This window comes from Myotis daubentonii, chromosome X (genome assembly GCF_963259705.1).
Source record: "Myotis daubentonii chromosome X, mMyoDau2.1, whole genome shotgun sequence".
NCBI classification, from domain to species: Eukaryota; Metazoa; Chordata; class Mammalia; order Chiroptera; family Vespertilionidae; genus Myotis; species Myotis daubentonii.
In genome coordinates, this window is record NC_081861.1 from 129001856 (window position 1) to 129015595 (window position 13740).

A 13740-nucleotide genomic window follows, 5' to 3' on the forward strand; every position below is an offset into this window, starting at 1 on the left:
AATGATAGACACATGCTTCTTTACACAGATGGGTGTAAGGGAGTTAACAGTCAACAATTAATATGATAAAAATAACAATGAGGGGATCTGTGGTCTCAGGGCCCAGGGCTGTGCCCTGAGGGGTCCAGAAAAAGAGAAGTTAAAGTTACCCTGACATTTCACAGGTAAGTTATCTTAGATGCAAAAAGATAATAGGCTCTCAGTAAAGATCTTAGTTGATCTTTGTCGGGGAAGATACTGGCCTAGGACATGACTACCCACTATAAACTGCTTTTTAATTAAAGGTTTTCATTTCAGACCATCCTTTGTGGTTACTTTAGGTCTCTTGAGTTTGCAAGGCTGCCACACCACGCAGGCCTTTCCTGAGTTAGTCAGGTTAGCATGTGGCCCCTTTTCGTCCACAGGTGTGGTAATAAGTATTAGAGTAATATTGACCCTCTCTTAGTGAGGGTTTGGATGGACTGAATGAGAAAATGTATGTAAAGCTCTTAAAATGAAATGGTGTGTGGCAGAGAGCAAGAACTCAGTACGTCTTCATTTAAGTAATTAAAAAATTAATAATAATGATAATTATAATCTCGATACAAATGTAAGAACTTCAGTTAGAAATCTGTATTTACTCATTCAACTAACAAGTATTAATAGCCTACTATTATAGTAGGAGCCTAACTATGTATATTAAGAGCCAGACAGTGGGCTTGATTTTGAGGATTACATTAAGGAGAAATAAAGTTTCCTCTTCCCTCAGGTTACTCATAGTCTAACAGAAAATATGTCAGTTGCTATTCACGTTAATTAATATTCTAGGTGTGAGGTTTAAGAATGACAATAGATGTATACATCCCCTTTTGCAGATGGGGAAACTGAGGCATAGCAAGGTGTATTCCCCCCCCCCCCCACAGCTCTGGGTAAAGAGGCGGAGGGTCGGGGAGCCAAGGCTGGCTGATGCCTAAGGGCCTGCACAATGACCTTTAAAAATAAAGTGAAGGGAGGTTTACTTTGAGCATGGGTCCTCAAACTACGGCCCGCGGGCCACATGCAAATGCAAATATTGTATTTGTTCCCGTTTTGTTTTTTTACTTCAAAATAAGATATATGCAGTGTGCATAGGAATTTGTTTTTTTTAAAACTATAGTCCGGCCCTCCAACGGTCTGAGGGACAGTGAACTGGCCCCCTGTTTAAAAAGTTTGAGGACCCCTGACTTTGGGCCTAAAGGTTTAATGTTTAATAGTATAATTGCAGGGGGTTGCTCAGATGGCACTGTCCCTATGACCTGGCATTGGCGACTTCTCATAATGAGGATGGAGAGACCCAGCCTCCTCTGATCCTGGTCCCTGTCGCCCTAAAAAGCCCCTCCCTCTAGTCCTGTCCACCTCTGAACTCAGGGTGAGGGGTAAGATGTGGCTTTGATCCAAGCTGAGTGGCTGAGACATATATCCAGGATCTACAGTGTTGGGCCAGCCATCCCAAGGTCACAGAGCAACTGTTGTGCTCTTCTTCTGACTTTGTACGGCTGATCAGAGCTAAACCCAAAGGTGGCCCCCCCTGAATTTCCAGGGTCACAAAAGGGCTCCACTCTCCACCTCCTCCAGTCAGGCTGATGTGCGGATTCACTTCTAGTTCCTTCTCTGGCTGCAGTGCTCACTCATTTGGAAACAGGCAACAGATGGAGGAAAAGGCATTGCATTTAGCCCAGCTACAAAAATTTTGGTGTGAGTGCTTATATTAGGATCGAAACATCACCGGACTTTATTTCCCTGCACTCTTAGAACTTAATCTTCGTCACCCTGATGAGTTTTCTGCTGTGTCCATTTCCAGGAAGCCTTTCTTCTCTTGTGAAATCAAAGTGGGGGCCGATAAAGGAGCCCACCCTCAAGGTTTACACTAAGCAGATCCTGGAAGGCCTCAACTATCTCCACCAAAACCAGATTGTGCACAGAGACATAAAGGTATTTGCTTGTCTGAGCCAAAGAGGTCTTGTAAATGCATCTCAGATCACTGTTTCTTAAGGTCCAAATCTGTTTTGCTTTCGTTTTTTTTTTGAAATCTGTCTTTAAGCATTTGTTCTTTCTTTTCTACAGGGTGATAATATTCTGGTGAATATCTATAGTGGAGTGGTGAAAATCTCTGATTTTGGAACCTCTGCACGTCTTGTAGGAGTGAATGCATGTACAGAGATTTTTGCTGGTAATCAGAGCTTGGCTTGTGGGCAATTGATAATTGAAGTGAACGGTGTATTGTCTCAGATTTCAAGTTGTTTGAACTTTGTCATAATGATGCACTTAGCCAGCTACTGTGGCAACAAGATTGCCTTACTTTCTTCTTTGCCTTCAAATGTTGGGTCAATGTAATGCTCTGAGGTTTCTGAGGGCTTCTAAATAATCGGCAAAATGGTGGCATCTCTTTCAAGTTTAGCAGCACGTAATTTGGAATCATGGATAATTTTGAACAACAGTATTCCTCAGATAACTAAGTAGGATATCTTATTGGTCTGTCATACAAATAGCCTGTTACTTGGGTGAATTCTGGTACCTCATGCTTTGATAGGATTACGTTTCCAAAGACAGGAATATGGTACGCTAAGTGGATTTGAGGAATTGGAGCTTCTTTTCCAAGTGTTAGTGATGGATCATTTAAGTGTTGAGAGGGACTGGATTCATAGAGTGGTCTAAAATTGCCAGATAGATTTCCATTTACAAGACCAATAAGTAGAATGGTGCTCAAACGCTACCTATAGCCATAGCCGGTTTGGCTCAGTGGATATAGCATCAGCCTGCGGACTAAAGGGTCACAGGATTGTAGGCTCATCCCTAGTAGGGGGCATGCAGGAGGCAGCCAATCAATGATTCTCTCTCATCATTGATGTTTCTCTCTTTCCCTCTCCCTTCCTCTCTGAAATCAATAAAAATATATAATTTTAAAAAGCTACCTATGGCTTTTTGAAATTCCTGCTTAAAAGCAACTATAGCAAAAATTTTCATCTTTGGAAAGAAGTTCTGTACTAATTTTAGATAAGTAAAGGTTTATGATCCCCTAAGGTATAATACAAGGATCACAAAGATCTTGCTTAATGGAATTATGAGACAGTGCTTTTGATTTCATAGCTCTGAAATAAGCTATAAAAGCCAGATGACTGTTCTCTGTTCCTGCAGCACCAAGCTGTACAATGGATAGAGTTGGCCTTAGTTTGGGTGATTACTGTCTCAGCTTTGGAAGACTTTTATTCAACAAGAGAATTATTGTATGTTGGCCATTGGATGCCCATAATAGAGACACATTCTCTATCTAAAGGGAACTTTTATACATTAGAAATGACTTTTCAGTTGTAAACCAGGGAGGTACATGCACTCAAAATGGAAAAAGATTATGCAAAAGATTGCATAATCTGCCACAGGAAGAGTGTATTGGATTTCCATTGTTTCTGATATAAATATACATATATCAACAGGTATATGAGTGTGTATATATGTACATAAGACTGGAACATATTTTTATTACCTTAATTGAAAGTGACTTAAATCTTCCTCTTTGGAAGCCACTGATTAGCTTGGCAAAATGTAGCAAGAGGGACTCTGATATGACAAGAACTAATTTCAAGGCATAAAACCCCCAACAATTTATCTCATAATTAGCATCCCCAAGGAGAAAAAATTTTCACAAAGATGTGTATAATTCATTATCACATATCAAATTTTCCCAAGTAATTGGCTTGAGGAGGCATGAATTTTGCATTGCAAAATGATGCTGGGGTGTTTGGGGAATAATAAAAAAGAGGTCTCATTTTGGGCAGAAAATTCCCCTGTATATAATTACTCTTTGCAAAACAGAAATCTCAGGGTGGACACAGAGGGCCTTTTCCACACAACTGCCCAAAGGCTCTCAGAGCCTAAAAAGAGAGCCAAAGGCTTCGGGCATCTCCTTGGCCTGAAACCCTCCCTCCTGTGTTCCTCCGAAGGTCTTCATGTGTGTGTAAACCTGCTAAAACAGGAGAAAGGGCCTTTCTGACCAGTATCAGTCCTCTTTACTTTTGTTTATTAGAGTTATTGAGGTATAACTTACATATCATAAAATGCACACATTTAAAGTGCACAATTCAATGGTTTCTAGTCAGTTTTCCTAGTTGTGCAGCCATTACCACAAGCTAGGTTTCGTATGTTTCTATCATCCCCAGAAAAGATCCCTGTTCCACCTTTCAGTTAAATCCCATTCCCACCCAGCCCCAGACCCCTGCTGATCTACCCTCTGCATAGATTTGCCAGAAACTGAGTGGCAGCATGTGTGGTCCGTTGCATGGAGCTTCTTTCACTGTACACTCTTTTTGAGGTTCACTGTGCTATAGTCTGTGTTGGCACTTGGTTCCTTTTCTGGCTGAATAGTCTTCCGTTGTGTGGCTAGGTCACATTCTGTTTATCCACCCACCAATTAGTGGTCACTGGGGTTATTTCCACTTTGGGGATTATTGTGAATGACACAGCTATGAACACTCACATACAAGCTTTTTTTGTGGACACATGTTTTCATCTTTCTTGGGTCAATACAGAGGAGTGGAACTTGAAACAGGAACTCTCTTCTGGTCTGTGCTATAAACATCCCTTGGTTCAGATTTGTGCTCAATCACTTGCTAGCTGTGTGACCTTGGGCATGTTACTTAAGCACTCTGTGCCTCAGTTGCTTCACAAATAAAACAGATGCTCAGAGTACCTACTCCATAGAGCCTTTGTGAGGATTAAATGAGTTAATATTGGTGAGGAGCTTTGAGCAGTACCTGATTCATAGCAATTGCAACAGAAAGATTTGATAAAAATAAATAAATAAATACTAATTTGCACTTAGAAGTCATGGGTTAGTAGAGATGGCAGGAGCCTTTGAGAGAATTGTGTTTATGGGTATAACTAACATGTTAAACATGGCGGATTCAGAGGGTGTAAGCCATTTTATTTTTGTCTCTCACTGCACTTTACATCCTGCTTGGGGCACCAGTCATTTCCCATGACTTTTCCAGCCACCCTTAGATAACAAAGAGAAAGTCTTTTTTTAAATTTTTAGTTTCTTATTTATTTTTATTTTTCAATTACAATTTACATTCAATATTTTTTATTCATTTTAGATGTACAGCATAGTGGTTAGATAATAATGTACTTTACAGAGTGGTCTCCCCCAATTTTCAAGTACCCAACTAGCACCATATGTAGTTATTATAATATTAGTAACTATATTCCCTATGCTGTACTCTACATCTCTATGAGTATTCTGTAACTACTGATCTGTACTTAATCCCTTCACCTTTTTCACCCAGCCTCCCAAACCCCCTTCCCTCTGACAACTGTCAGTCAGTCTCAAAGAGAAAGTCTTAATGGCACTTTGAGAAGCAAACACAATCTACACTTGGAAGGGTTCTGGCTACCATATTAGTCAACACTCTGGTCCTCATTCAAGGGGCAGTCTCCGCCCCTGTCCTTGCTGGCCCAGCAACACACAGCACCAGAATCAGGACCTTTTCTCCCTCCCTCCCCTCTTCCCTCTGGACAAGCTGCAGAGAAGAGGAAAGGGCCACAGCTCATTTTCACTTGGTTCGCACTGATCTAGGCTGGCTTTGTGTGCTATTACTATTAACATTTTCTGGCTGGGTCCCTCTGAATATGGCTCCCATGCCATGTTTAGGAGCCTGTCCTTGAGCTGACTGTACCCTGCCCCCACCCCAATCTTTAACACCTTGCATATTAATCTCTCTCTTCCTGCTGAGGGATCCAGGACTGCCTTTGGGCAGGATTCCTTTTTAAAAGACCCTAAAACATTATTTCTACAATGAGTCTCACATCTGGTATCTAGGGTTCATGCACCTTTCACCTGCTGTGAGGAGGGCATGAAGATATCTGCAGACTCTATGGTCTCCCACAATTTCTCTTAAGCTGCTTTCGTTCCCATGGGAACCAGCTATCTGTGCAGCTTACCTGCAGGAGACACATGCATATGAAGCTCTGAGTGGGCCTCCAAGGACCTGAAAGGACTTTGGGTAGGAGGAAGTGGGGCCCCCTTCCACTAGGCCCATCCCTTGGGCAGGGAAGCTGGGGTGGCCCCTGAGTCCTTGGGAAGCTGCATCTTATTTCTCATTTCTGTACTTCATTAATATTAAATTTTGAAACTTTGCGCTCTCACATTATCTCTAGGAGCCCATGGAAGATGCTAACACATGTAGCCTCCTTTCAAGTGTGATTTATGCTGACTTGTTTGAGTCACCATGGGCCCACCCCCTTCTGAGGACGGTCCTTCCACAGTTCCTTGAATGAGAATGGGTAGAGCTCCCAGCACAGTTCTCTCTAAAGAAGTAGTTGTCAACACCCCCTACCTTCAGTCTCTACTATTTCAACCCTTTGAACCCCTTGATCTGGGTAGGAGGCCCCTGGATCAATATCTGTGGATCTACTGATCATTTTGTTTTGAACTCTGTACCCCTGCATGGGTGTAGGTATCTGAGAGCCATGGCTGGCTGGGTGAGCAGTGTGTGTGCACAAATCAGGGGGAGTGCATTTAGGGAGGATATGAAGCCCTTTAGAGAGCCAGCTTTAAGGAAAGCAAATTTTCCAGGATTTTACTGCCAGAACCTTTGATGCCTTCCCTGTTCCTATATGTACAACAGTCCTTCAATAGCCAGCCCCTTCTCCCTGTCTGATCACCACCTTCCCTATGGTGGCTCATGGGCCACAGGAAAAAGTCCAAAGCCAGAGCCTTTGGAATACACAGCTTGCCATTGGGCTGGGCCCTGGCCGCTGCCTCCTTCATTCTTCCTACCCCTGCCTATGTAAGGCATCACTTGTAGCTCCCTGGACTCACCCTATACTTTACATCCATGGACCTTTACTCAAGCTCTTCCCCTTGCCTAGAAGTCCTCCCAATCCCTTTGTCCACCTCCCTGACCTTTACAGCAGGCGTCTGGTTCACTGGCAGCCCCAGCTGCTATCCCTTTGGATCTGTCACCATGTTCATGGCATGCTCATGCTTTACCCTGACTATTCCTAGCCAATGACTCAGCGTGGTGGGGTAACTAGAATGAATGTGGGACACTTACAGTAGGCAACTTTTGGACTCCCCACTGGCATGGCTGGAGCTGAGAGCTGCTGTGCCATTTGAGACCCTTCCTACCCAATTCTTCCTTCATCTTCTCCATTCCCAGGCGTCAGACCTTCATTGTAGTCTGACAGCTCCCCCTTCCCATCCTGTCCCCCCCTTTATCCTTCATATATATTCTCCCCCAACAATTCTCTCATATACCTAATCCTGTCTTGGCATTTACTTCTCGGAGACCCAAATTGACCCAGCCATAGTTTTCCCTGGCTCGAACCAGGCACCTGTTATAGTATTTACTACATTTTGCCATTTCCACAGCTACCACCATCATCATCACCATCATCATGATGTCTGTCTCCACCACTAGGCAGCTGCCAAAGGTCCAGCACTGTGTTTCTTACATTTTGGTATCCCTCTATCTAGCATGCATTAACATGTGCTTATTGAATTGGGCCCATTTATTTTTCAAGGGACTGAGCAATCTTCTCTCAACATGGTAAGTATTAAAGGAAGGCATGTTGCATGTCTCTGGTTAAAAGATGCAATCACATCACTTATGCTTGATACCAGACCCCATCTGCTATTAATATGAGAGTTAATGTTCACACATTTGTTTACTAATGGTGTGCTTTGTTTTTCAGCAATAGGGTGCCCACAATGTTTGTTTTCTTTTTTTCCAATAGGCACTCTGCAGTACATGGCGCCTGAGATTATTGGTCAAGGAATTCACAAGTACGGGTCTGCGGCTGATATCTGGTCACTGGGCTGCACCATCATTGAGATGGCAACTGGCAAGCTTCCATTCCATGAACTTGGTGATCCTCAAATAGCAATGTACAAAGTAAGAAATATTTAGTGATTTAAGATGCTGGTGTTAGGGAAATATAATTAAAATTTCCCAATTCAGAAACCCCTCTAGAAAGATAGAAGAGAAAGGATACAGTCTTATCTATATACTAGAGGCCCAGTGCACAAAAATTTGTGCACTTGGGGGTGTCCCTCAGCCTGGCCTGTGCCCTCTCGCAGTCTGGGACCCCTCGGGGGATGACCACCTGCTGGCTTAGGCCCACTCCCCAGGGGATTGGACCTAACTTGGCAATCAGACATCCCTCTGGCAGCCCAGGAGCCCTTGGGGGATGTAAACTTGCCAGCGGGGAGCAGGCCTAAACTGCAGTCGGACATCCTTAGCACTGCTGAGGAGGCGGGAGAGGCTCCCACCACCACCGTTGTACTGGCAGCCATCAGCCTGGCTTGTGTCTGAGCAGAGCTCCCCCTGTGGGAGTGCACTGACCACCAGGGGGCAGCTCCTGCATTGAGCATCTGCCCCCTGGTGGTCAGTGTGTGTCATAGTGACCACTCATTCCCAGTTGTTCTGCAGTTGTTCAATTTGCATATTACCCTTTTATTATATAGGATAGATGCCTGGTGCATGGGTGGGGGCCCCTGGTTTGCCCTGAAGGGTGTCCTGGATCAGGGTGGGGGTCCTGCTGGAGTGCCTGGCCAGCCTGGGTGAGGGGGTGATGTCTGTTTGCAGGCTGGCCACAGCCCCTTTAGGGTGGGGGTCCCCGCTGGGGTGCCTGGCCAGCCTAGATGAGGGGATGTTGGCTGTTTGCAGGCTGTCCATAGCCCCTTCAGGGTGGGGGTCCCTGCTGGGGTGCCTGGCCAGCCTGGGTGAGTAGCTGAGGACCATTTTCAGGCTGGCCACACCCCGTTCAGGGTGGGAGGTCCTGCTGGGGTGCCTGGCCAGTCTTGGTGAGTGGCTGATGGCTGTTTGCAGGCTGGCCAAGCCCCCCAGTGGGGACCCTCACCCCATGAGGGTGTGGCCAGCCGGGGTGAGAGGCTGATGGCTGTTTGCAGGCTGGCCACGGCCCCCAGCCCCCCAAGCTTCCAGGGGAGGCTGGTTGGAAGCAGGTATCTGGGATTTATTTATCTTCTATAATTGAAACTTTGTTGCCTTGAGCAGAGGCCACATCCAGCCAGGGCAGGTGGGAAGCTTGGCTTCCTCCATCACTGGGGCAACCAAGCCTCCTGCTTACTCCAGCTCCATGGCTGACAGCCACATTCTTGGTTGGGTTAATTTGCATATAGCCACTCTGATTGGCTGGTGGGCGTAGCTTGGGACATAGCGGAGGTGTGGTCAATTTGCATGTTTCTCTTTTATTAGATTAGACTAGTGGCCCAGTGCACAAAAATTTGTGAACTCGGGGAGGGGGAGTGGGGGTCCCTCAGCCCAGCCTGTGCCCTCTCGCAGTCTGGGACCCCTCAGGAGATAACGACCTGCTGGCTTAGGCCTGCTCCTGGGTGGCAGAGGGCAGGCCAAATCCATAGGTGCAGCCCCTGGTCGGGCTCAGAGCAGGGCCGATTGGGGTGTTGGGGCACTGCCCCCTGTCATGCACAGAGCAGGGCGGATCAGGAGGTTGTGATGCCACCCTCAGTCACGCTCAGGGTAGGGCCAATTGGGGGGTTGGGGCACCGCCCCCTGTCACACTCAAGGCAGGGTCGATGGGGAGGTTGCAGCACCACCCTCTGTCACGCACAGAGCAGGGCCCACCAGGGGGGTTGGGACTCCATACGCTGTCACGCACAGGGCAGGGCCAATGAGGGGTTGGGGCGCTGCCCCCTGTCACGCACAGAGCAGGGCCCATCAGGGGGGTTGGGGCTCCACACCCTGTCAGGCACAGAGCAGGGTCAATCAGAGGGTTGGGGAGCTCCCCCCTGTCATGCACAGAGCAGGGCCGATCAGGGGGTTGAGGAGCTCCCCCCTGTCACTCACAGAGTAGGGCTGATAGGGGAGTTGGGGCACTGCCCCCTGTCACACACAGAGCAGGGTGGATCAGGGGGTTGGGGTACCGCCACTGTCACACTCAGGGCAGGGCCGATGGGGAGGTTATGGCTCTACCCCATCACACACAGAGCAGGGCCCGTGGGGGGGTGTTGGGGTGCTGCACCCTGTCACACACAGAGCAGGGCCGATCAGGGGGTTGGGGCGCCGCCACTGTCACACTCAGGGCAGGGCCGATGGAGAGGTTATGGCTCTACCCCATCACACACAGAGCAGGGCCCGTGGGAGGGGTATTGGGGCGCTGCACCCTGTCGCACACAGAGCCACAGGGCGATCAGAGGATTGGGGAGGTCCCCCCTATCAGGCACAGAGCAGGGCCAATCAGGGGGTTGGGGCGCCGCACGCTGTAACACACAGAGCCGCAGGGCGATCAGGAGGTTTGGGAGCTCCCCCCTGTCAGGCACAGAGCAGGGCTGATCAGGGGGTTGGGGCGCCTTCCCCTGTCATGAACAGAGCAGGGCGGATAGGGAGATTGTGGCCCCGCCCCCTGTCACACACAGAGCCGCAGGGGGTTTGGGCGCTGCCCACTGTCACGCTGATCCCGGTGCCGGGAGGCCTCGTGGCTCCGCTGATCCTGGTTCTGGGAGGCATATTACCCTTTTACTATATAGGATAGAGGCCTGTTGCACGGGTGGGGGCTGGCTGGTTTGCCCTGAAGGGTGTCCTGGATCAGGGTGGGGGTCCCCACTGGGGTGTCTGGCCAGCCTGGATGAGGGGATGATGGCTGTTTGCAGCTGGTCACACACCCTTCAGTGTGAGGGTCCCCACTGGTGTGCCTGGCCAGTCTGGGTGAGGGGCTGAGGCCTGTTTTCAGGCTGGCGGGTGACTGAAGCTCCCAACTGCTCCTTTTTTTCTTTTTTTCTTTTTTTATTCTGGGCCAGCTTTAGCTCTGAGGCTGCTGAAAGCAGGTATCTGGTTTGTTTGGGTTTTATAATCGAAACACTGTATTAACTCCAGCTCTGAGATCCCGGCTGGCTGAAAGCAGGTTTCTGGGGTTTTGTTTAGCTTCTATATTTGTAACAATGTTTCAAACTGCAAGCTCAGTGGCCGGCAGCGGCAGGCGGGTAACGTTGGAGTCCTCCGTCACTGAAGCAAGCAAGCCTCTTGTTAGCTTCAAGCTGCCTGGCTGCCGACCGCCATCTTCACTGGCAGTTAATTTGCATATCGCCCTGATTAGCCAATGGGAAGGGTAGCGGATGTATGGCTAATTACCATGTCTCTCTTTTATTAGATAGGACTAGAGGCCCGGTGCACAAAAATTTGTGCACTCGGGGGGGATGGGGGGGCCCCTCAGCCCGGCCTTTGCCCTCTCGCAATCTGGGACCCCTCAGGGGATGACCACCTGCTGGCTTAGGCCTGCTCCCCAGGGGATTGGGCCTAAGATGGAAATCAGACATCCCTCTGGCAGCCCTCGGGGGATGTCCACTTGCCAGTGGGGAGCAGGCCTAAACTGCAGTCAGACATCTTTAGCGCTGCTGAGGAGGCAGGAGAGGCTCCCACTACCACCGCTGTACTGGCAGCCATCAGCGTGGCTTGTGGCTGAGCAGAGCTCCTCCCATGTGAGAACGCCCTGACCACCAGAGGGCAGCTTCTGCATTGAGCATCTGTCCCCTGGTGGTCAGTGTGTGTCATAGTGACCAGTCATTCCCAGTCCTTCTGCTGTTAGGGTCAGTTTCCATATTACCCATTTACTATATAGGATAGAGGCCTGGTGCACGGGTGGGTGCCAGCTGGTTTGCCCTGAAGGGTGTCCTGGATTAGGGTGGGTGTCCTGCTTGGGTGCCTGGCCAGCCTGGATGATGGGATGATGGCTGTTTGCAGCTGGTCACACCCCCTTCAGGTGGGGGTCCCGCTTGGGTGCCTGGCCAGCCTGGATGAGGGGATGATGGCTGTTTGCAGCTGGTCACACACCCTTCAGGGTAGGGGTCCCCACTGGGGTGCCTGGCCAGTCTGGGTGAGGGGCTCAGGGCTGTTTTCAGGCTGGTGGGTGACTGAAGCTCCCAGCCTCTTCTTTTTTCTTTTTCTTTTTTTATTCTGGTATTAATTTACCTTCTATAGCTGTCACTGGAGCTGAGAGCAGGCTCCAGCTCTGAGGCCGTTGCCGGCTGAAAGCAGGTACCTGGGTTTGTTTAGAGTCTATAATTGAAAGTCTGTTGCCATCACTGGCCACTCTAAGCTCTGAGGCCGCGCTGGCTGAAAGCAGATTTCTGGGGTTTGTTTAGGTTCTATAATTGCAATATTGTTTCATCCGGAACTCAGAGCTGAGCTGCAGCAGGCGGGGAACGTTGACTTCCTCCATCACTGGAGTAAGCAAGCCTCATGTTCATGTTTGCTTCAGCTGCCTGGCTGCTGGCCGCCATCTTGGCTGGCAGTTAATTTGCATATCTTGCTGATTAGCCAATGGGAAGGGTAGTGAAGTTATGGCTAACTACCATGTTTCTCTATTATTAGATAGGATACTAGTGGCCTGGTGCATGAAATTCATGCACGGGGGCAGGGTGATGTTCCCTTAGCCCAGCCTGCACCCTCTCTAATTGGGGGCCCCTTGCGGGATGTCCGACTGCCAGTTTAGGCCTGATCCCTCTCACAGTCTGGAACAGCTGGCTCCTTACCATTCACCACTCACCTGCCTGCCTGCCTGATTGCTCCCAACTGCCCTCCCCTACCGGCCTGTTCTCACCTCCAACTGCCCTACCCTGCCAGCCTGGTTGCCCCCTACTGCCCTTCCCTGCCAGCCTGATCTCACCCCCAGCTGCCCTCCCCTGCTGGCCTGATTGCCCCTAATCCCCTGCCGGCCTGATCTTGCCCCCAAACTGCCCTCCCCTGCTGGCCTGATTGCCCCTAACTGCCTCTGCCTTGGCCCCCACCACCATTGCTTTGTCCAGAAGGAAATTAGACATCTGGAAGATGGCCGGTTGACCCCATCTAATTAGCATATTGCCCTTTTATTAGTATAGATAGATTATATAGAATAGGATTGCTTAAATGGGGGGAAAAGCCTTTTTCAGCAGGAGGAGATGCTCTTGTCAAACAAAAATACATAATCCCTATATCTGGACTGATACCCAGCCATATGCACTATACTGCCAAACCGGTCATTAAGAAATTGAACCACTTTTTAGACCTTACACTAAACAGCTGATGCCCTTAAAACCCCTCCTCAGCCCCACCTTAGGTTCTGCCTTTGCAGTTCACCCAAATTAGGTTCTGATTGGTCGGTTTCTATGCCAGTCAGTGTCAAAAGCTCTGCCTCCTAGGCAGCTATTGGCTCCTCATGGTTCACCCAGATTTGGTTCTGATTGATCAGTTTCTATGCTAGTCAGTGTCCAAAGCTCCACCTCCTAGGCAGCCATTGGCTCCTTGCAGTTCACCCAGATTTGGTTCTGATTGGTCGGTTTCTATGCCAGTCTGCATCTCCGGGCCTATATCTGGGCCTGATCAGAGAGGCAGGGATGATCAGCAGCCCCCTCGGCTGCTGGCGAGGCCCAGAGATAAAGAGAGGCAAGGGCTGATCAACAGCTGCCATGGAGGCTGTGGATCATAGCCTGCTTCTCTCTCTGGGCCTGATCCACAGCCCCCTCAGCAGTGACCCAGTACTGACTGCAGGACTGACTTCTGGTGTTGGGTCATCCGTTTGGTCATTTTGGACAGTATGGACCCCGGCTCTTTATATAGTAAAAGACTACTATGCAAATTGTCCCCATGGGAGTTCAACCAGGAGACCGATTGCTCACTATGATGTGTGCTGACCACCATGGGGCAGCACGGAACGAAGGAAGGTGACAGCCGACAGTCAGCAGCCAGGGAAGGGAGGCCCCGGCCGGCAGCTGGA

At 48.9% G+C, this 13740-nt stretch overlaps 1 protein-coding gene across 1 annotated transcript in view; it reads left to right on the forward strand.

Moving 5' to 3' along the window:
* MAP3K15 (mitogen-activated protein kinase kinase kinase 15) overlaps positions 1–13740 on the forward strand; it is an 81468-nt gene that overhangs the window by 50726 nt on the left and 17002 nt on the right. The window contains exons 17-19 of the mRNA XM_059679779.1: positions 1820–1950; positions 2083–2188; positions 7750–7907. Of these exons, the coding sequence (XP_059535762.1) occupies positions 1820–1950; positions 2083–2188; positions 7750–7907 (395 nt within the window). The remainder of the gene's footprint in view (positions 1–1819; positions 1951–2082; positions 2189–7749; positions 7908–13740) is intronic.